The sequence below is a fragment of the Pipra filicauda genome, unplaced genomic scaffold (assembly GCF_003945595.2).
Source record: "Pipra filicauda isolate LSUMZ 115617 unplaced genomic scaffold, ASM394559v2 scaffold582_size373904_pilon, whole genome shotgun sequence".
NCBI classification, from domain to species: Eukaryota; Metazoa; Chordata; class Aves; order Passeriformes; family Pipridae; genus Pipra; species Pipra filicauda.
In genome coordinates this window covers 207,595-228,722 of record NW_024104734.1, presented here as the reverse complement: position 1 = coordinate 228,722, position 21,128 = coordinate 207,595, and the positions used below count along the sequence as shown (strand labels likewise).

Below are 21,128 nucleotides of genomic sequence, written 5' to 3'. Positions count from 1 at the left end.
AGACTCACACGGCGGTTTGAGGTGGAAGGGACCTCAAAGATCATCTCGTTCCCACCCCCTGCCACGGGCAGGGACACCTCCCACTAGCCCAGGTTGCTCCAACCTGGCCTGGGACACTCCCAGGGATGGGGCAGCCACAGCTTTTCTGGGCAACCCCACCCTCCCAGGGAGGAATTTCTTCCCAATATCCCAATTTCTTCCCAATATCCCAATTTCTTCCCAATATCCCACCTAACCCTGGCCCTCTGGCAGTGGGAAGCCATTCCCCCTTGTCCTGGCACTCCAGGCCCTTGGGAATAGTCTCCCTCCACGTGTTTCCCTCCCCTCTCCAGGTCTGCACAGACCATCACCCCTCACTCGTTGGCTGCCCTGGGAGAGCTGCTCCCTCCTGGCTGGCTGAGCTGGCTCGGAGAAGGAATTAACTGGCTGGATTCCCTTCCCTCAGGAACAATTCCTGCTGGGGGAAGTGCGTGTGAGGGCTGTAAACCCGGGCCCTAAGTGTCCTCCTGATCTGCTGAGAGCAGATCCTTGGACATGCTAACCAGGATCTAAACCAGAACATTATCCTGACCTCCAGCAAGCACAAAAACCAGTGAAGGAAGTTAAAACTACCTGGTTCATGATGGAAAACTTCCTTCCCAGCCTGTTATCGGGCAGCCTGAAGGCTTTCCTCCTCATGCCATCCTCGGATTCTGACTTGAACACCTTCTCAGTGTCACACTTCTCATCTCCCTCCGACAGCTCCTTGTCCTTCCGCTTTTTCCTCCTGTTCCGACGCTCCTTGGCGCTCTTGGAGCTGAGTTTGGAAATCTCTGAGGAGCTCCGGGACATCCTCCCCCCACCATCATCCTCCACAGCTTCTTCAGAGACCGTCCCAGCCGAGGTGACCATGGCAGCAGCCTGAGGGGGGAGGCAAGAGAAGGGAAAATAAATCACATCTTTCCGTGATTAGTGCTCCATTTCCTGCTCGGAGGAAGAGTTTGGCTCAGTGCACGTGGGCACAAGTCCAGCCCAGGTTGCCCCAAGCCCCATCCAACCTGGCCTGGGACACTTCCCACAGCTCCTCTGGGAAATCCATTCCAGTGCCCCACCACCCTCAAAGGGAGGAATTTCTTCCTTTCTCACCTGTGCCTCTTCCTGCTGCTTTTTCAGCTGCTCCAACATGGCCTTGAACTCTGCCTCCTTCTGCTCTGCCTCCTCCAGCGTCGCCTGGTTCTGCTCCTCGTAGGCCATGGCCACCACGGCCAGGATCAGGTTCACCAGGTAGAAGGACCCCACGAAGATCACCAGCACAAAGAAGATCATGTAGGTTTTTCCTGCCGCTCGTAAGGTCTGGGAGCGGAAAATTAACGGCAGAGGGATCAGAAGAGGGAAAGGGAGGAGGTCCCAGGGTGACACCCGACGCGTGAGCCGGCCCCGAGTTTCTTGACCTGAATGTTTCTGAGGAAATCCAGCAGTGCTGAGAATGTCAAGCTCAGCACTTCCCCTGCAGAGCGCTGGAAGCTGCAGGTTGAACACAAAAGGTGACATCCCCCTTCCCCTCTGGAGGGAACGTCCAGCGGGTGCAGACTGAGAGGGGTTCAGAGGCACAGAGTGAAACCCAAGGCTCAGGCTCCCTCAAAACGAACCAAAGCGAGGAAAAAAAGCCACTTCATCAAGTCCCCAGAGCACCCTCAGGTCACAAGGGGAACCTGTGCCCTCCAAAGGGCCTGAGCACCTCCTGTGAGCAGAGCTGGGCTCCCACCACCTCCTGCAGCGGGTGCTGAGGTTCCTCCAGAATTAATTCACAGCTCAGCTGGACCCACCAGCCCTTCAGGACTCCAAGCCCAGCACCTGCTGCCAGGTAACATCCCCCTCCTCCTCCAACCCAACACCTCACTGGGCAGCTTCTCCTTCAGAGAAGAGGAATGAAACAAAGCCTCTCCCGTTCCCCTTTCCTGGTTTATCCCCGAATTCTCACTGGGTGAGAGGCAGAGGGGAAGCATTTACTCACTAATTGATACAAGTTTTCCCAGAAGTCCTGAGTCATAAGGCGAAATAAAGCCAGAAAAGCCCAGCTGAAGGTGTCGAAGCTCGTGTAGCCGTAGTTGGGGTTCCGTCCTGCCTTCATGCACGTGTATCCCTCTGGACATTGGCTGGGGAGGGACAACAGCCAGGTCAGGGCATGGACAGGGACAAAAAGGCACCAGCTTTGGCCAAAAGCGCCTTCAGAGCTGAAGGTCGGGGGGAAAAAACAACTGGAGGCGACAGCACGAGGCAAGTTCCCGTTTCTGAGCCTCCAGCCCCCCTTCTCTGGGGATCCCTAAGGTTGGATTCAGAGGGAAACGGTGCCACTGGCACCACCTGCCCCCTGAGGTGACGTGGAAAACCCACTGCACCAGCAGTGCATTCACAGTTAGAGACAGAAATTATTGAAAGCTGGTGAAATAACAGCAGAACCAACCAAGGAAGGGACAGGGAATATTCCAAAGGGTTTTGCCAGCATTAGCCACCCATCAGCAGTGAAGGTCAACACTCACCCTGCATCTGAGCTGTTACCACAGAGCAAAGGATCCGGGGCACCAGGAATGATGTAAAAATTTGCTGAAGAGGATAAAAATGAAGAGATTACAGGTAAATACGTATGGAGGTAGAAGATTTAACAGACTACAGCACCATGAAACCCTCCACCCAAGAGCCCCCCCCAAATCCCCTGCTGAGAAATTTATCTGTAAAAATACATTTTGGACAAAATACTCAGCTCAAAGAGCACAGCCAAACTCTTTAAAAGGGTGAACCCCACCAGAAACACCCTAACTGGGTTCTAAGAAGCTGAAAATTCTCTGGGCACGGGGGGGGTTTTCACTGCACAAAGTGCCACAAACCACGCTGGAAATGGTGGGCACCTCCCTGAGCTGAACGAGGAGGTTTTGGGGAGCCCTGGTGCAGAAACACCTACACATGTTGTTGGTGTACTCCTCCCAGTCGAAGCCCCTGGAGCCGTTATCCAGGAAGGTCTCGTTCACATTAATTGGCCAAATCACACACTTGTTCCTCAGGTTGCCCATGAACAGCTGGAGCCCAATGAGGGCAAAGACACTGAGGCAGAAAACTGTCAGGATCATCACGTCCGACAGCTTCTTCACCGACTGGATGAGGGCACCCACGATGGTCTTCAGGCCTGTGGAGAGGGAAAGGAGACTGGAAATCACTCCTGCAGCGGGAAAACACACTGCAAATCCATCCCAAACCATACAGCACCTCCTAACACCTCCATGGGGGGAAAGGTCCTGGCTACAAACTGGGGGGGCTCCCGGGAACCCCCGTGTGGGGTTGGGTTTTCCAGCTGCCACAAGACCGGGATGGAGGGACCAGCTGAGGGGTTTTGTGGGGAGTGACAGTCAGAACAAACCCAAATCCTGCTGTTTGTCCCTGAGAGTGCCTGAGCTTTGCAGCCAAGCTGAGGGATGTGCTGCCCTGCACACAGGGGGTGTCAAACAGGGGACGTTAAACCCGGGATTTGCTGCCACAAACCCCTCGCTGGCACGGGCTGCGACAGCTCACAAAGGTCAAACGCCTTTAAAACTCTCCCACCTCGGGTTCCTGCTGCTCATCTGAGCTGTCCCAGCATTTCTCTTCCCTGTCCCAGCACTTCCCTCCCCCCCTGTGGGAGCTGAATTTTCCATTTGGATGGATTTCACCTGGTGCTTTGGGATCCCTCGGGATCCTTGGTAGACTCAGTACTAAAAGTAAGCTCAGGCATAAGCCAAGAATCCTTTTGGTTTCTCAAACCAGCCTGGTCTGTGAGAGGAACCCCCTCAGAAGGGGGGGAAGAACTCAGCATTAATTTTTAGGAGACAGGTCTAAACTAGCAAGAGTTTTGGAGGCAGAAGCCACACAGATTTAGGGCCCTTTAATCAGCCTTTCTGGTGTTTAGTAGGATAATTCTGTGACTTATAAATGAGCAGTGAAGGGAGAAAGGAGGAAAAAAACCCCATAAATCACAGATCCAGCTGGATTTGGGGCCAGTCAGATCCAAGGCTCTGGCTGAGGCCACAACAACATCCCACAATAAACCCCTGACCAGAATCCTTGGTCCCCTCCAACCTTCCCCTTCTGCACCACCAGAGGTTTGAGCCATGCCAGGCACATAAAGATTCATAAACACATGGTTATAGATACATTCCTTACAGAGGAATAATTTTTCAAATGTCGTTTCCTTCCATTATCCCGACTTTTCCTGGACGCCAAAGCCCTGCCCCGACCCAGAGCAGGTTTTTGCTGTTAGTTCTGGCAGACACATCCCCCCCATGCTCATCCCACAGCTCTGCTCTGCTCATGCACCAGCCCTCGGGTTCCTGGTTGGGGTGCTGCTCCTTCAGAGGAGTGCAGGAAAAGGGGCTTTGGAACCAGGACAAAACTGGCAGCAGGAGAGTTCTGGCTACAAACCAGGAACACTCCAAAAAAACCCACAACTCCAGCAACAGCAGCTCCAGGTTTTCCTGGGTCCTGTGTGCTGCAGGTGTGACAAAAGCGTGTCCCCCTCAGACAATTCAGTGTAAGAACTTCAAGGGCCAATAGGGAAAATCTCTGGAGACCATCACAGTTTCACAGGGACCCCCAAGCCATAAAACCAAAGCAGTACTTTGATGTTTTAGCTCCCAGGAGCCACAGTCTGCTCCTGTCACCCAGATCCATGGAGACCATGGAATTCTGCCCAGTGGCATGGCAGATCCTGGAAATATTTCCCATTTTTTATCTTATCTCAAAACCACAACGAATCCCAATCACTGGTAGAAGGTGTAGTCAGCACTCAAAGCACTAAAACAAGTTTCTCAGTAGCTCAGCACAGGGTTAAAATTCCCACTCCATGTGCTGAAGCAGAAGGGGAATCCCTTCAGATTTTAATATTCAGTGTGTTCTGAAAATCCCTTTCTGCCTGTGAAATGACAGCAGTAAAACCCATAAAGAGCACTTCATGCCTTCACATTAAATAACCCAAAAGGCCAATTACTCAAATGCTTTACATTCCTCCTGTTGTTAGTCCCAAAATCGAGGGGGGTGAGGTTTATGCTGCAGAACCACACCCGGACAATCCTACCCCAGAGAGGGACACAACACCCAGGGTTTGGGCACTTCCAGGTGTGGTCAGTGTCCCCCAACACCCAAACAGGGTCCCCTTGGCTGCATGTGGCAAATCACCCTTTTAATTAAATCAGAATATGCAGCAGATTGTGCCTTTGGTACCAATCAGGGCTGTGCTGAGCTCAGCAGGGCTCAGCCCCCCCCTCCCCTCGCTGCCATTGGAATTCAATCCCATCAGTTTGGAGTTCTGTGGAGGGAATGACCCAGAACTGAGCTGTCCTGCTCCCTTCCACAGGAAGACAAGGCAGCCACACAGTCAGGAACCAGCTCCTTGAAGCTGCACCATCTCCACTCTGCTACAATTAAGGAAGCAGAACAGGCAAATCTGGTTCCAGCAGGGATGTTTCCCTCTGAGCCAGGCAGTCACTCCCTGGAGCAGGCTGAGGGAATCCCAACTGCATGTCAGGCCTGCCCAGGGCACTGCCAGCAGCAATTCCCAGGGATCTTTTCTCTTTAATATCCCCAGACATTAAGGAAGGCTCAGCAGGGACATCACTCCAGCACGTTCTCGTGGGGTGCAAGGGGAAGCAGGTGCCACATCAGAGCATCATCATCATCATCATCACCATCATCACCATCATCATGCACAACAGGCAGGTGCAGCTGGTGGGGTTGGCAGTCTGGGGTGGGCCCTATAAATCCACAGGCTCTTTTCCCTGGCAGCCTGAGGAAGCAGAGCCACCGTTCCGTGCTCGGGGAATGTGTCATGGAACAGACCCCAAAGGACCTGCAGAGCAGTCGGGGGGTTATTTCGGGTGCCTGCCCTGAGAGAGGCTGAGCACCTGAAAACCTGCTGAGCCCTGGGAGAGCTGAGCCTGGAGCCTGACCTTAAAACCAGGGGCACTTGTGAGAAACCACCCACAGGAGGCTTTTCCTTTTCTACAAGAATTCAGGATCAGGAAGTGGTTTAGGCCAGGCTGGATGGAGCTTGGAGCCACCTGGTCCAGGGGAAGCCCTGCCCATGGAATGAGATGAGCTTTAAGGTCCCTCCCAACCCAGACCATTCTGGAATTCTGGGATTCTCAGTCCATAATCTGTGTGTCTCACTATAAAAGAAGGGCCCCTGCTCGCCCCGTGACACACAGTTGAGTTACAGGTCTAGAAGCAGCTTTGGGAGGCTCAGCCCTGCCAAGTCCAGCTCAGGAAATGGGCAAAAGGTTTTAATCCCAGTTGGGTTTCGCTCTGTTGTTTTACACAGTTATTCCTAAATCTGCAGAAACGCTGGTGATAAAGGGGCAAATCCCTGAGCCAGAAACTGCTCAGCCTGAGGGGGAGCCTGAGCCTTCGTTCACCTGCAATTAAACTTCGAGCCTGGCTTTAATTGCAGAGATGGGCACACCAGGGATGTACACGGGGACAGAGGAGTAAATAACAGCCTGTTCATCCCATGATTTGGTGGCCCAGAGCCTTGATTTCAAACTGTTCTGTCACACAGACTGCAAATCCCATCCCAAAAAGCCCAGTGCCATTCCTGAGGAACAAGCAGTGCAGGGAGGGAGGGGAGATGGAGAGAGGAGACACACGCGAGCCCAGCCTCTGATGCCGAAGGGTTCTCACCTGGAATTACAGAGATAGTTTTCAAAGCTCGGAGAACTCTGAAAGTTCTCAATGCTGAGACATTCCCAAGTTCCACAAACTCTGTGACATATCTGCAATGAGGGAGGTCACACACAAAAAACACCATGACAATACACACACCAAAATAAAACAACAACTACAGACAAAGCAATACATCACTCACAGGGGCCTGTACCCGACAGCTAAAACACCAACCGGGGCCTTACCTGGAATTACAGAAATAGTTTTCAAAGCTCTCAGAACCCTGAAAGTGCGCAGAGCTGAAACATTGCCTAGGTTTACAAACTCTGTTATATACCTGCAGAATTAAACCAGAGTTAATGGCACCGTTGGGGTCACCTCCCCCTGCATAAATCGTCTGCTTGCAGGACACAGCTCGGGATTTAAAACGCTGCGGGGCGGGCGGGGAGAAGAGAGAGACAGAAAGTTGTGGAGGCAAAACCTGGTTTAAGTCTCTCCTCTCTGCAACCAGCTCGCCCTGGTGCGTGGGTGGGTACCTGGATCCTCACCTGGAATCATGGAATATCCTGGGCTGGGAGGGACCCCCAGGGATCATCCAGTCCAACCCCTGGCCCTGCAGAGACACCCCAACAATGCCACTCTGTCCCTGGGAGTGTTGTCCAAACCCTCCTGGAGCTCTGGCAGCCTTGGGGCTGTGCCCACTGCCCTGGGCAGCCTGGGCAGTGCCAGCCACCCTCTGGGGGAAGAACCTTTCCCTGAGATCCAGCCTGACCCTCCCTGGCACAGCTCCAGCCCTTCCCTGGGTCCTGTCCCTGCTCACAGGGAGCAGAGGTCGGAGCTGCCCCTCGGGAGGAGCTGCAGCCCCCGAGGAGTCTCCCTTCAATCTCCTCCAGCTGAACAAACCCAGTGCCCTCAGCTGCTGCTCCAGACCCTTCCCCATCCCTGTGTCCCTGCTTTGGACCCTCTCCAACACCTTTACATCTTTTTGACATTGTGGTGCCCCAAACTTCCTATACAGGACTCGAAAATTCAACATCACCTCTGCAGAGGGCAACTGTGGAAGTGTCACATCTGTGGGGAGTCCTGGTGACACCACCCTAACCCCATCCTGCTCTGGTGGAAGGTGCCCCTGCCCACGGCAAGGGGTGCAACTGGATGAGCTTTAAGGTCCCTCTCAAACCCAAACCATTCCAGGATTCCATGATTTTATGATTCCTCAGTTCAGGGGTTTCAGGTATATTCGCTCCACTTCACGTTTTTAATAAATCACGATCATCTTTTGCTCTGATTAGCATCCTCCACTTTCATTAGCATCCTTCATTTTAATCAGCATCCTTCATTTTAATCCTTTATGCTCCTGTTTCTGAGCCACAGGTAGGTTTGATCATCCCCCTTTTCCAGGGGGATAAACCCAAGATACACAGAGAACATGTTTAGTGCAAGGCACCAGAGTTTTATTTTACCCCAATTTAGAGAATATTTCCTCTGTGCTGTCTGGGGAGGAACTTTCAAGTGCTCTGAACCCCTGGAAATCTGGCTCCTGAGCCTTCCTACACGATCCCTGTTCCCTCAGACCTCGGTGACCACGGGAGCCCAACAATGTGCACCTGCAACATCCCAAAAATAAATGTAAAAGGGGAAAAATATCTCTTCCACCAGCAACTCAGAGACCACTGACGTGGACCTGGTTTCCATCAGCAGGACTGAGCCTGAGCCAGGATCACCTCAGGGCAATAAGGAAAAACCCAGGAGTGAGGAAAAAACCAGTCCTGATGGGACTCAACATCCCCCTGCTCCTCAGTGTCAGCCACTGGGAGCTGATCTGGCACGAGAGGAAAGAAGGAGGAAGGAAAACCAAGGGAATTCCTTCCTTGGGGAATGGGTTAATGACCACAGTCATTAATGGGTTATTAACGGGTTATTAGTGGGGTAATGACTGTCCAATCTCCAGCTGCAGCCCAGGAATATTTAAAACCCCAGCCCAAGGAGGAAGGAGAGGTAGAGACTGGGATTTAAAGATATTTGGCTCCCGGTCCTGCACTGAGCAGCCCCTCTGGCACGTGAGCCATCGAAAAATCTCCATTAACAAAGGCAATTCTCTGAAAATCCTGGTTTCTCTGCAGCAGCAGCTCCACAGTTTAGAGCTGAGATTCCATCAGGCTTTAAAAGCAGGCCAGAAATCTCCTTTTCCTTTACAAACCCCCCCCTCCTCCCCCCAGAGCCCGGAGATAACCTGGAAACTCGACTCACGCCATCATGATGACGCTGAAATCCAGCCAGTTCCAAGGATCCCGCAGGAAGGTGAAGCCATCTATACAGAACCCTCTGGCAATGATTTTCACGAGTGACTCGAAGGTGTAAATCCCAGTGAAGGTGTACCTGGGGGCAGGGGGAGAGACACGGGCTGAGAACCGCCGGGGGAAAAAAAAGGGCGTTTTGGCCCCCGGGAAAATGGGACTGACAAACCCTCCCGGGCGACCCAAAGGGCTCTGAGGGGTGATGGGTCCGTGCAAACGGGCAGGGGGAGGAACAGGGAAGGAGCTCAGAGCTCTGGGGGGGTCTGACAGCACAAGGGTTGGTACTTACTCCACATTCTTGGACCATTCGGGCGGGTTACTAAAAGTCATGAATACACAGTTGGTCAAAATAGTGCACATAATGATCATGCTAAATACTGTGGGGCAAAGTCAAGGAGCAAAGGGACACGTGCTGGCTCTTTACATCCCCCTCTGGCCCCCAAAAATCACGGAGTGCAGGAAAATGCAACCGTTTCCAGGCATAAGAAGAAGCCGAGATGCTTCCAGCACTCATGGGAAATAAGGCTATTTATATATTATATACTATATACTAAATATAATATACAACATATAATATATAGTATAATATATCACATTTATATATATAATTTCTATACTGTACAATATTTACAATTTATATACTATATATATACTATTGACATATATATACTATTTATATACTATATATACTATTGACATTATATATATACTATTTACATATTATATATACTATTGACATATATATACTATTTACATACTATATATACTATTGACATACTATATATACTATTTACATATTATATATACTATTGACATATATATACTATTTACATACTATATATACTATTTATATACTATATATACTATGTACATACTTATATATATTATTTATATACTATATATAATATGTACATACTATATATACTATTTATATACTATATATACTATTTACATACTATATATACTATTCATATACTATATATACTATATATACTATTTATATACTATATATATACTATTTATATACTATATATACTATTTACATACCATATATACTATTCATATAGTATATATACTATATATACTATGTACATACTATATATATATATGATTTATATACTATATAATACATTTATAGTATAGAAATAGTATTTTAAGTCACTGTTCAATTTATTTTTTATTTTCCAGTATGTCTTAGTAATTAAAAAAAAAAATCCCAGGCCTAAACGAAAAATGTCTCCTCAAATAATTCCAGTTGTTCAGTAACATGAAAATGTCTTGTCTGCTCATCCAGCCCGTGGGAAAGCCACAGACACCAGGATTTAGCCTGGAAGAGACCCCAGGAGTCCTCCCGAGGCCGTCTGTGCTCCCTCTGTGTGTTTGGGGACTGACTGGAGGAGGCTGCAGCACAAACTCCCCGCTGGAAGTGGATTTGAACCCCTCAATCATTAGCCCAGCGGTGAAATCCAGCTCGGATCCGAAGCTGCTCGGCTCCAAAATTATTTAAGGAGACTCCAAGAGACCTCAGCTGGAGACCCAAGAGCCTCCAGCAGCAGCTTGGGCTCAGCTGCCAACCTGCATCCCTTGGCTGCAGCCCAGAGCCAGGGGGGAAAAAAGGCCCCAAGAACTCACACAGAGCCACAGGAAACATTCCCAAGTCCACTCGGAAAAGATGGAAAAGCTTTTTCTCCCCCTGAGAGGCAGGAATGGAGGGCACAGGAGCCTCTACAGCAGCAACTGAGGGTGTTTCTGCTTTAGAGTCACCATCTCAAATAAATAAATAAACAGGGCAAAGCAGCTCAGTCAATAGAGGCATTTTTTTCCTCCCAATAACACCATCAACCAAAAGCCACTGGAGCTGCCTGAGCCCTGCAGAGGAACGTTTTGGAAAAGCTTTGCCATTAGAAGGATGTTTTAGAGATGCCAAAAGAGCAAGAAATCACTGTATAATTACAGACAAGGTGGCTCTGGCTCCTTCTCCGGATAATAATTCTATTTAATATTTAGTATTTTTTAAAATCTGTTTTAGTTCTATTTAAGCATTTCAGCAGCTGTTAAAGGTCAGCTCCTCTTCACATTAAAAACACAGCCTTAAATCACATCTGTTCCAAAACTTATCCACGGGTGTGGGATGGGAGAATGGACACAGGGAAAATAAAGACGTTTCCTTCACTGGATGTGGCTCAAGGACACTGACTTTTCATACCAAAAAAGCAGGTTTTTGTGCATGTTCTGAGGCCAATCCACCTCCCCGGGTGCAGGACTGTCATTCACAGATGGGAACTGAGCAAAAGACAATTTGGGAGGGAAGAGATTTGACAGGGAAGAGATTTTCAAGGAACACACGAAGGCAAAGAGAACTCAGTAATAAAAAGGATATGAATGTATCAAAATTTTAATAGCTATTCTTCTAAACAGATTAAAAGGACTTAAAATGTACAAGGCAGGTGTGGCACTAAATCGGAAGAGTGTTTTCCCTCTGTTTAGTACTACAAAGGTCTGCAGAGAAACAAAGAGAGAGAGAGTTAATGCAGGAAAATCAAAGCAGGAATTGTACTCATTAAAAAAAAAAAAAAAGGACAAACAACTTCCATAAGGAAAAAAATAGCGTTTTCTTTTTAAGAATAATCTTCTTTATGAAGCTCCCATTAGGGTGAGACATACCAGGCCATCCTGGACATCCCTACCAGGCCATCCTGGACATCCCTACCAGGCCATCCTGGACATCCCTACCAAGACATCCTGGACATCCCTACCAGGCCATCCTGGACATCCCTACCAAGACATCCTGGACATCCCTACCAGGTCATCCTGGACATCCCTACCAGGTCATCCTGGACATCCCTACCAAGACATCCTGGACATCCCTACCAGGCCATCCTGGACATCCCTACCAGCACATCCTGGATAATTCTACTCCAAGCATCCATTTCAGCAGAGATTTCAGAGCAGAAGCCAAACCTGCCATCCAAGCCCATGTTTTCCTCTCCCACAGCACTGTTACCCCCACCTAAGAGAGAAGAACTGAGGCCCAAAGTGCCTCAGGACCAGGATCCAGGAGCGGATCCGGCAGCTGAGCCCTCGCCACGAGCTCCAGCCCCTCTTCACGGCACAGCCTGTGCCTCCTTCCCAAAGAACAGCTCCCACAAGGAATCCTGCTTTCACAGGACAGCAGCTCAGCTGGAAAGAGAGACTGGCAGGTAATCAGGAGGAAAAGGTGGTGGCAGAGTCCCCCAGCCCAGCAGACACAGGTCACCCCCTGCCCCACCTGCCCCTGTGCCCACCCCTGGGTCTCCCTGCCCTTAATTAATCAGAGAGAAGCTTGAGATTTGAGGTTCAATTCCTTATCCAGAACCTGTGGAACGACTCATGTAAAGGGGAGGCAGAATTCCACAGCCTTACCCCACAGATCCCTCAGTCCGTCTCCCCACGGAGCACCGGGAGCATCCCGGGCACAAGTGGGTCTGTGGGCACTTCATTCCAGCACACCCAAAGCACCCAGCACCCGACTCAGAGGGCAGGAAGCAACTCGTGGGCACTGAGAAGCCAAAGCCCTTTCCCTGGCACCATTTGTCCCGTTTTTATTCTCTCCTGGACTCGTCTCCAGCCCCCCTGGCTGGCACAGCCCCCAATTCCCAGAGCCCAACCCAAGGGAATCCTGGGGCTCCCTGCCAACCCCGGCTTCCCCAGGAGACTCCTCTTAGGAAATCTGTCATTTCCCTCCTCGCAAGGGGAACAACGTGTTTGAGCTCGTTTGGCTCAATTAGACCATCGAGCAGTAAATTATTTTGCAAAGGAAATCAAAATCAGGTTGTGGTTCAGCACGGAGGGAGAAAGCCTCGTTAGCAGAACCACTAATGCATCCCCACCAAAAGCACTTTAAAGACAACCCTGGACAGCTCTTCAACTGCAGCATCATGAATTAATGACCAGATCACCTTGGCACGGAACAACCTTCTGAAAGGCCCAAAGTTTTGCAGAACTGCCATTACAAAGTGCTCAGGGGCAACCCAGTTCTAGGAACCAGCTCATTTCCCTTCCCTGACACCACAAACTTTCCAGGACTTGCATCCCATTCCTTTTTAAATCTCTTTTTAAGGCTCTGGAGCAGGACACGGGGATGCTCCCGGGCTCCCGCCGTGTCCTGAGCTCCCGACTCTCCCACATCTTTCGAGCAGTGACACCTCTGATGTGCCTGTGCTGAGCATGATGTGGGGCCAGGTGAGCTGGACAAAGACCTGGGGACTCCACCACCTCCCTGGGCAGCCCCTTCCAAGGCCTGACCACCCTTTCCAGGAAGGAATCCAGGCTGTTTCATCCCACTGCCCACCAACCAGGAACTCCACGTTCTGCTTTGCCCTCTTAGTCTCTCCCCTGTCCCGTGTCCTCGTTTCCTCTCCATGCTCTGCACACATTTCTCCTTTTAGACCACAAAACTTGTGGAGTGATTCCTGCCTGTAAAGCCCATCACCCCTGGGCCTTCCAGCACAACCCTCACACCAATAAAGTGCCCCAATTCCAGTCTGCTCATCAATTCCGACGGTTCCGAGATCCACCATTCCCCTGTGTATCCCATAAAATCCTGGGTAAGCCTCCCATTGGTCTCATCAGTAGAAAGAAAAGCCCAAAAAGCCAAGAAGTGTTTGGCAGTTTAAACCCTCTCTTAGCTTCTCTTTCTGCTGCTGACATGTTAAAACTCCATTTCGAAATGGTTGCGAGCTCTTAAAACGTTCGCTGGGTCCGGGCCAAGAACATCCTTAAGAGCTTTTAAGATGTGCTGAGGCAAAGCTCAGAACTTAGAGGAAGGTGATACCTGGAAAAAGGCACTTTGCACTCGGTTTAAGAGATGGTTGTGTCTGGTTGAACCTCCCAGACTCTCAGTTTGTTGTTGGAGCTGCGAAAAAACCTCCGTCCGCTTTAGTTCCCTCAGAGCCCACGTGCTAACAAATCCTTGGAAGCAGGGCTCATAAGAAGGAGGAAGATTCCCAGAAGACGGATTTTCTAAATTCATCTGCAAGATGGTGACTGTGCCAGAGGAGCAGGACAGAGCTGGTGGAGGGCTGGCAGGAAACGCTGCGGCTCTGGGAAGATCTGAGACGCTTCTGCTTCCTGCGGGTTTAACGTCGGGCGGTTCCGCGGCGGCTGGAGGGTGAGGAGGAGAGTGGGCAGGAGATTTCAGAAGGCAACAGCTTTAGGAACAGCCTGGGGACATATGGAAGCACATTCCTGCAGCAGCGACACCGGGACGGGCTGACACTCAACGCTGAGCAAGGGGGAGAGCGACGACTTCCCGGTGACACCCCGAGCAAGTCACTGCTGGAAAACTCAGGGACAGGGAATTCGGGCCCTCGGGGGGCTGAGGAATCACAGACAGAGTCAGAGCAGCCCTTGGGGGAGAAGGACCTGGGGGGATCTGGTGGGGGAGAGGCTGGACATGACCCAGCCCAGAGACACCCCCACGTCGATGCAAAATATTTCTCAAATCTGTTTTGTCTCACAGAGTTGTACTTTCTAACACAGAAACCCAATTATTTAATATTTAATTTCCCCTTCCCCCAAAAGGGGACAGATTTATTCTTCCTTACTAACTTACTCTTCACCACTGAAAAGCTTGTGGGGGAAAAAAGTATCTGCTATGTTTTGTTCTTGCTTTAACCTCTTGTTTCAAGCCAAATAGTGGGAAAAAAAACTTGACTGTTTTGGAATTTAGAAAATAAAACATTCCTGAAAGATATATTTTAAAAAAAAAAAAAAAAAGCAGATGGTTCAACATGGAATATTGAGAAACTGATTTGGATTTAAATTTTAACAACCTCTCAATCTGCCTGTGCAAGGAAATCCATTCTCTCTCCAATTCCCCATCCTTCCACCATCCCCAGTGGTGCAGATTTAGGGGTGGCAGCAGAGATTCCATCCCTTCCCTGGCCCTGCCACACTCCCTGATCCCAGCTGGGATCCTCGGGGCTGGATCCACACACAGCCAACAGCTCCATCCCACTCTGCCTTCCCTCTGACACCAGAGAGGGCAGGACTGACAGGGATTTCTCTTCCCTTCCTTCAACCTTCCCCTTTCCCACTTCTCCTGCTCCTTTTAAGTCAGTTGGAGACACGAAGTGGAAGAAAAAAACCTCATTAAGCAAGACCTGGAAAGCAGGGGCTGGGGCTGCTCACACTGGGAGCTCTCCTGAATTTTGCTGGAATAAGGAAGTTCACAAGGAAGTCCCGGCCCTTGGAGGGTTTTAACTGAAATATTTCCAGTTTGCACAACAAATATCATGGCCAATATCGCTTCAGTGTTGGAAGGTCTGGACAAGGCACCGAGACCCTGGAAACAAGTACAAGAGGCTGATTTCTTGAGGTGGTTCTGACTCTTCCCCCTGCTTTGGGGACTCCACTGGAAGGCAAAGCCCCGGCAGAGCCACCCCCTGTCCCTGCAGACGTCACATCCCAGGGCCAGACGTGGCTCCTGCAGCTGGGCCCTCCCATCCCGGAGATTTTCCCGGGCCCCCAGAGCCAAGGTGACATTCTGGACCCGAGGGCCCACTTCCAAACCAGGCATGTGACTTGGGGAAGCTGCAAGTCACTCCACTGGCACGAAACCTGGAGAGAGGGATCCTCAGGTGCTCATCTGCCAGCAGGAGGTGACCTCGGACGTCCCGCTCCAGCCTCAGATGCTCAGGGATGTGTGGACAGCCTTCCTTTTCCCACTGGAATCCACCCATCCGGGTCTATCCACGGTCTCAACTCCCAGAATATTCAGGGACCTCCTGCTGCCTTGTAAGTGGAGCCAACTGCAGGAGCAGGAGCACCTTCACCCCGTCCCGCAGCACGGGTGAGATTCCCACCCAGGGAAGGTGCTTCAGGAAAACAACCCCAGCCTGGGAAAAGCCTGGACTCAGTGCTCTGGGCTGGGTGACAAGCTGGGGATGGGTCACAGGTTGGACTCGGTGGTCCTGGAGGGCTTTTCCAACCTCGGTGATCCCGGGATTCCGTGACTCCCACGTTGCAAAACGAACCTGAGCAGAGCAAGGAGCAGCACTCGGGACAGAACCATCGCCGGGCTCCAGACCCGGGGCTTGTGACTCCCTGGGCCACGGTGCCGTTTCCAGGTCGCTCTGTTTCTCCTTTAAATATCAGTTACCAGGCCACTGGAAGTTCAGCTGCTCCGTTAAAATGCAGCTTCAGTTTCCTCAGAGAAACCAAGATCACCGTGTCCTCCTGCAAGGAAAAGCAACCAGCTGATCCGTCCCTGTGCACGCTGCAGGAGCAAAGACCTGTGATGCAAAGCCTTCTGGAGAAGGGGGGGGGGTGTGGGGAAATCTTGGAAAACTTCCCATGATTCAAGCAGATTCCTGATGATTCAGAGAAGGGCCTTTTTTAATGGCCTTAAAAAAAAACAACTGCCTGGTGGGAAGTGACGGACTCTGGGAAGCAGCAGGAAGGACACACCTAAGGAATGGCCACAATCCCACAGAATCCAGTGGCTGTGGGAAGAGCCAGGCCCTGCTCCCAGCACGGCGCACACAGGGCTGGGGGGGTTTGCCTCCCACCTCCAGAACCTTCCCTCCATCTCCACACCACGAGCAGGCAACGACTCCTCAAGTGTCAGGACTCCTGTGGTGCTCCTGGAGGTGGGAGAGATGCTTTCAGGGATGGGAGTGTGGCTGATTTTCTCCTCTAGAAATGGAAGGTTTCTTGATAGCCTTGTGCTGGGAGGCAAACCTGGAGCCTGGTGGAGCAGGAGGGGTAAAGGGGATCCCCTCTGCCTCCTGCTCCTGGTGGGACACGGAGAACCAGGGAGCCTCTGCCCCCTCAGCACCACAGACCTATTTCTGCTGGAAAAGGGTTCAACAGCCCAGCTCTGCCACTGGCACCATCCCTTCAACTCCACGGACACAGAGAGGCTCCAAACCCCTCCTGATGGGATCCCAGTGACATTTGTGACACCCCCGTGGTGGGATGGGCCAAGAGACCCTCGGAACTGGGAGGGTGGGGAGGCCCTGGCACAGGGTGTCCAGGGGAGCTGTGGTTGCCCCTGGATCCCTGGAAGTGTCCCAGGTCAGGTTGGAGCAGCCTGGGATAGTGGAAGGTGTCCCTGCCCATGGATGAGCTTTAAGGTCCCTTCCAGCCCCAACCATCCTGGGATTCCATGAGCCGGTCTCACCAAAAACCAGGGAATACCAGGTTGGTTTAATAAAGGGAAAATACTTGGTTGATAAAGAAAAAAATGCTCCTGAGGATAACTACGGTGCCTTTTTCCCCCAGGAGTTCCTGGTAGTGCATCTCCTGAAGCAGCACATCACCTGGACCCTGGGATCCAACACACACATCCCTGAATTCCAAAGCCCTGTGCTGAGCCAGGTCCTGCTCCCAGCAACACAACTCACCACTACAAATGCAGGAAGGAACAGCCAGTTCCACCCAAATCCAGCTGATTCCATGGGAATTATGCCCTGCCAGTCTCCGAGTCCCTTCCAAGCGTGGCACAAACTTCTGTCCCATCACAAACTCGTCACACATTTGTTACCCAGCACAGGGATTTCACACACAGCCAATTGTCCCCACTCACATCACAGCTCCTGTCACCCAGGGGCCAGACCTGCAGCTCCTCCCGTGACAGCTGAGCCTCACTTAGGGATGGCAGCTATCTCAGCTTGCCCCAGTTAAAGTTGTATCGAGGAAAGTCATGAGAATAAACAGCCAAGAACCTCAGTTTTAGCCTTCTGAGAAAATCCATGACCGTGCTCCTCCCTATTCCACGACCAGCAGATCCCTCCCCTCCATCTCCAGCACTTTCCCAACTCACTGCTCCCCTTATTTCTGAATAAACCCCACAAATGCCTCCTGCCACATCACCTTGATTCCAAACGTTTTAAAAATAAAAATTCTCCAGATGAAAGCCAGTTAATTAGTTTCTTTTCTGCCACGATTCTGGGTCCCACTGCCTCCTAACCATCCCATCCAGCCTGAATTCCGTGGAAGTGATGAAACACAGGCTCAGACCACCACTGCTGCCCCTCAGTTCCAGCCTCCTTATTACCCCAATGGTTAAAATTGGCACAGTAGCACAGCTTGATCTATTTTTACTTTCCAGACCCTGTTCTCTTAACTCCATCCTTAAAGACCGGCCTTACAATATCAATTAAACCCGATCACATAATATCAATTAAACCTCATAAAAAAAACCCCACACAACAAACCAAACCAGCCCCATCCAAGACTCCATCCTTTGTCTTCTGCTCCAACCATCCCCCAAACCTGCCATTTTTTCCCAAGACGGAGGGAAAAAAAAAAAAAAACCAAAAAAAACCCAAAAAGCAGAAGGTGCTTTAGCGGCTCCTTTCTCGCCAGACTCACTTTCTGGGTCATATAATAAGGGTCAAAGTCCTCCAGTGGCACAGCAACCAGCCCTTTTGGGATGTCCCCGTAGATGAAAGGCAAATTCTTCCCCGCCTCAAGGTCACTGTTTGGTTTGGGTTTGCTGTCCTCGTCGTCATCCCGGTGGCTGCTGTCCTGCTTCGAGCGCTGCTTCTTCTTCAGCTCGGCGATGTGTTTCTCGATGTTGGCCAGAGACTCCGGAGTGAAGGGCTTGAAACTCTCGGGGCCTGGTGGTGCGAGCAGCCGCGCTGCCATCTTTTCATCCTGCAGCAGCTTCTTTAGCGATGTTGCACCCCGGGCAGGTCAGCTCTGGAGAGGAGGGGAGGGCAGACACAGGGAGGACGTCAGAAAGGGCACAGACAGACAGACAGACAGAGAGACAGAGCAGGGCAGAGCCACGGGGAGCTCCGGCCTTCAAATCCCCTCGGGATCACTGAGGGACCCACAAGGATCGTCCAGTTCAACTCCTGGCCCTGCACAGGACACCCAACAATCCCTGAGAGTCCTGCACAGGACACCCAACAATCCCTGAGAGTCCTCCACATCCTCAACAGGACACCCCAATAATCCCTGAGAGTCCTGCACAGGACACCTCAACAATCTCTGAGAGTCCTGCACAGGACACCCCAACAATCCCTGAGAGTCCTTCACAGGACACCCCAACAATCCCCAACAATCCCTGAGAGTCCTGCACAGGACACTCAACAATCCCACCCTGTCCCTGAGGGTCCTTCACAGGACACCCCAACAATCCCCAACAATCCCTGAGAGTCCTTCACAGGACACCCCAACAATCCCCAACAATCCCTGACAGTCCTGCACAGGACACTCAACAATCCCACCCTGTCCCTGAGAGTCCTGCACAGGACACCCCAACAATCCCTGAGAGTCCTGCACAGGACCCTCCCCAAGAGTCCCCCCACATCCCTGAGAGTATCATCCCAAGGTTTCTTGAGCTCTGGCAGGAACGAGGCAGCCGAGCTGCTGGTTCAGCCCCAAAACAAGCCACACCAAGGCTGGACACAGGTGAACCTGCCCATTCCCACCCACCTCGCCTAGGACAGGAGAAGCACCACGCAGAGCTGGCTCTCCCACAGGTGACCACCCCGATTTGGGTCCTCCTGAACACAAACTGTTCTACAAAAAAGCAACTCCCTCATCAAACCCACTGTTCTCCCGCAGAAATGGTTCTGCTGGTCACTGCCCTCAGGCAAACGGATTATTAGGTAAAATTCCCAGCCAGCTGGGGTTGGGCAAGGTCTAACCTGGCCCAGGCAGGGCTGGGGACCAGCACATCCCTCGCTCTGCTAACGAGGTGCTCAGCAAAGAGCTCCCTGGTACCCACAGGAGGAACTCGGCGCCAACGGGAGCGGAGCGCTCTGAGCATTCCCAAAAATTGAGCACTCTGAGCATTCCCTGGCACGGGCTGCCCAGGGAAGCTGTGGCTGCCCCAGCCCTGGAAGCATCCAAGGCCAGGTTGGAGCAGCCTGGGCTAGTGGGAGGTGTCCCTGCCCATGGCAGGGGGTGGAATTTATGGTCTTTAAGGTCCCTCCCGACCCAAACCATTCCCTGCCTCTGCCAATTATCAGGGCAACGATTCATTTCGGGCCACGAGAATGAAATAATTTTAAAATACTTTGATCGAGCACAGCAGTGATTTCTGCAAGTTAAATGTCTCTGGCATATGGGTTAGACACAGGGTCTTCTTTGCATCAGATGCAACACAAATGATGAAAGGAAAGGGAGGGGAGGAGGTGCAGAGCAGGGGTGAGGACGAGCTCAGACCTTCCCTCCTGCCCAGGAGCCCAGACCCTGCCAGGGTTTGCCCCATCCCTCCAGGAGCCCCTCGTGCTCCTCCACCCACTCCCCCAAAAAAGCCGAGCTGGGAGGAAGTTGGTTCCTGGGAATGCAGCCGCCCACAAACCCTCTGCAGCTCCGCTCCTCGTGCCAAGCTCTCGCTCCAGAACCAGCAGCAGGAATATCCTGCATTCCTGAGCTGCCGGGCCCTGTCAGGCTGCTCTCGCTCCGGGAGGAGGCCAAGGGAGGAGAGGGATGACAGAAACCCTGCACTGATGCAACAGCACTGCAGTGCTGCAGGCTGGAAGAGAACCCAGCCCCGCCACGGCGCTCGGGGAGGGACCCAGCCAGCGGATCCAAGGGGGAAGGCAGGAGAACCACGAGGATCCAAAGGATTCGTGGGATAAGGTCCCTCAGTGAGGGAAAGGAACCACCGGTAAGGTCAGAGCTTTTAAGGCAACACAAACACAAGCAAATATTAAAAGGTCTGGAATCTTGGGAAGGATGACTTTCAAATTCCTTGCAAACCACGCCAGGGGGCTGAACGGTTAAAATTCGGCTGTTCCGAGGTCAGAGGCACCTGCCCAGCCCCTGGCGCGGAGGGTTGGGCTGAACTCACACGGGAGGAGCTCAGGGAAGCCCCAAAAAGGACAATCACAACTCCCCGGAGGGCAGGGGGCTCCAGGAATAGCCCCAGGGACAAAGAACTGAGCCCTGGGGAGGAGCACCCGGAGATCCCAGCCTTTCACCCAGCACTTCCAGGAGCCAGAACATCCAAAGGATCCTGCTGAGGGATCTCAGGGTGTTCCCTGCAACTGCTCCACTCCAGCCCTGCCACGGCCATTCCCACCCTCCCAGGGCCAATCCAAAGCTGCACCACACGTGTGGGCACTAAATGCTGTGCCCAGCTGGGGTTTTATTGGGAGATCCGAAAAACCTGATGTACAGATCCCCCTCCTTATGTAATCCCAGAGCCTGGCCGGGCTGGGATTC

The 21,128-nt window shown here is 51.6% G+C and overlaps 1 protein-coding gene across 2 annotated transcripts in view; it reads right to left on the bottom strand.

Moving 5' to 3' along the window:
* SCN8A (sodium voltage-gated channel alpha subunit 8) overlaps positions 1 to 21,128 on the bottom strand; it is a 51,436-nt gene that overhangs the window by 23,665 nt on the left and 6,643 nt on the right. Inside the window, exons 2-11 of one of the 2 annotated variants that reach the window (XM_027732172.2) lie at positions 18,318 to 18,647; positions 11,341 to 11,459; positions 9,250 to 9,339; positions 8,914 to 9,042; positions 6,682 to 6,773; positions 2,939 to 3,160; positions 2,520 to 2,583; positions 1,994 to 2,135; positions 1,126 to 1,332; positions 613 to 900 (exon numbers count right to left, since the gene is read on the bottom strand). In XM_027732172.2, the coding sequence (XP_027587973.1) occupies positions 613 to 900; positions 1,126 to 1,332; positions 1,994 to 2,135; positions 2,520 to 2,583; positions 2,939 to 3,160; positions 6,682 to 6,773; positions 8,914 to 9,042; positions 9,250 to 9,339; positions 11,341 to 11,459; positions 18,318 to 18,593 (1,629 nt within the window). In that variant the 5' untranslated portion in view covers positions 18,594 to 18,647. Of the gene's footprint in view, positions 1 to 612; positions 901 to 1,125; positions 1,333 to 1,993; positions 2,136 to 2,519; positions 2,584 to 2,938; positions 3,161 to 6,681; positions 6,774 to 6,908; positions 7,001 to 8,913; positions 9,043 to 9,249; positions 9,340 to 11,340; positions 11,460 to 18,317; positions 18,648 to 21,128 lie in introns of both variants that reach the window. The other variant, XM_027732173.2, reaches the window with a different exon arrangement.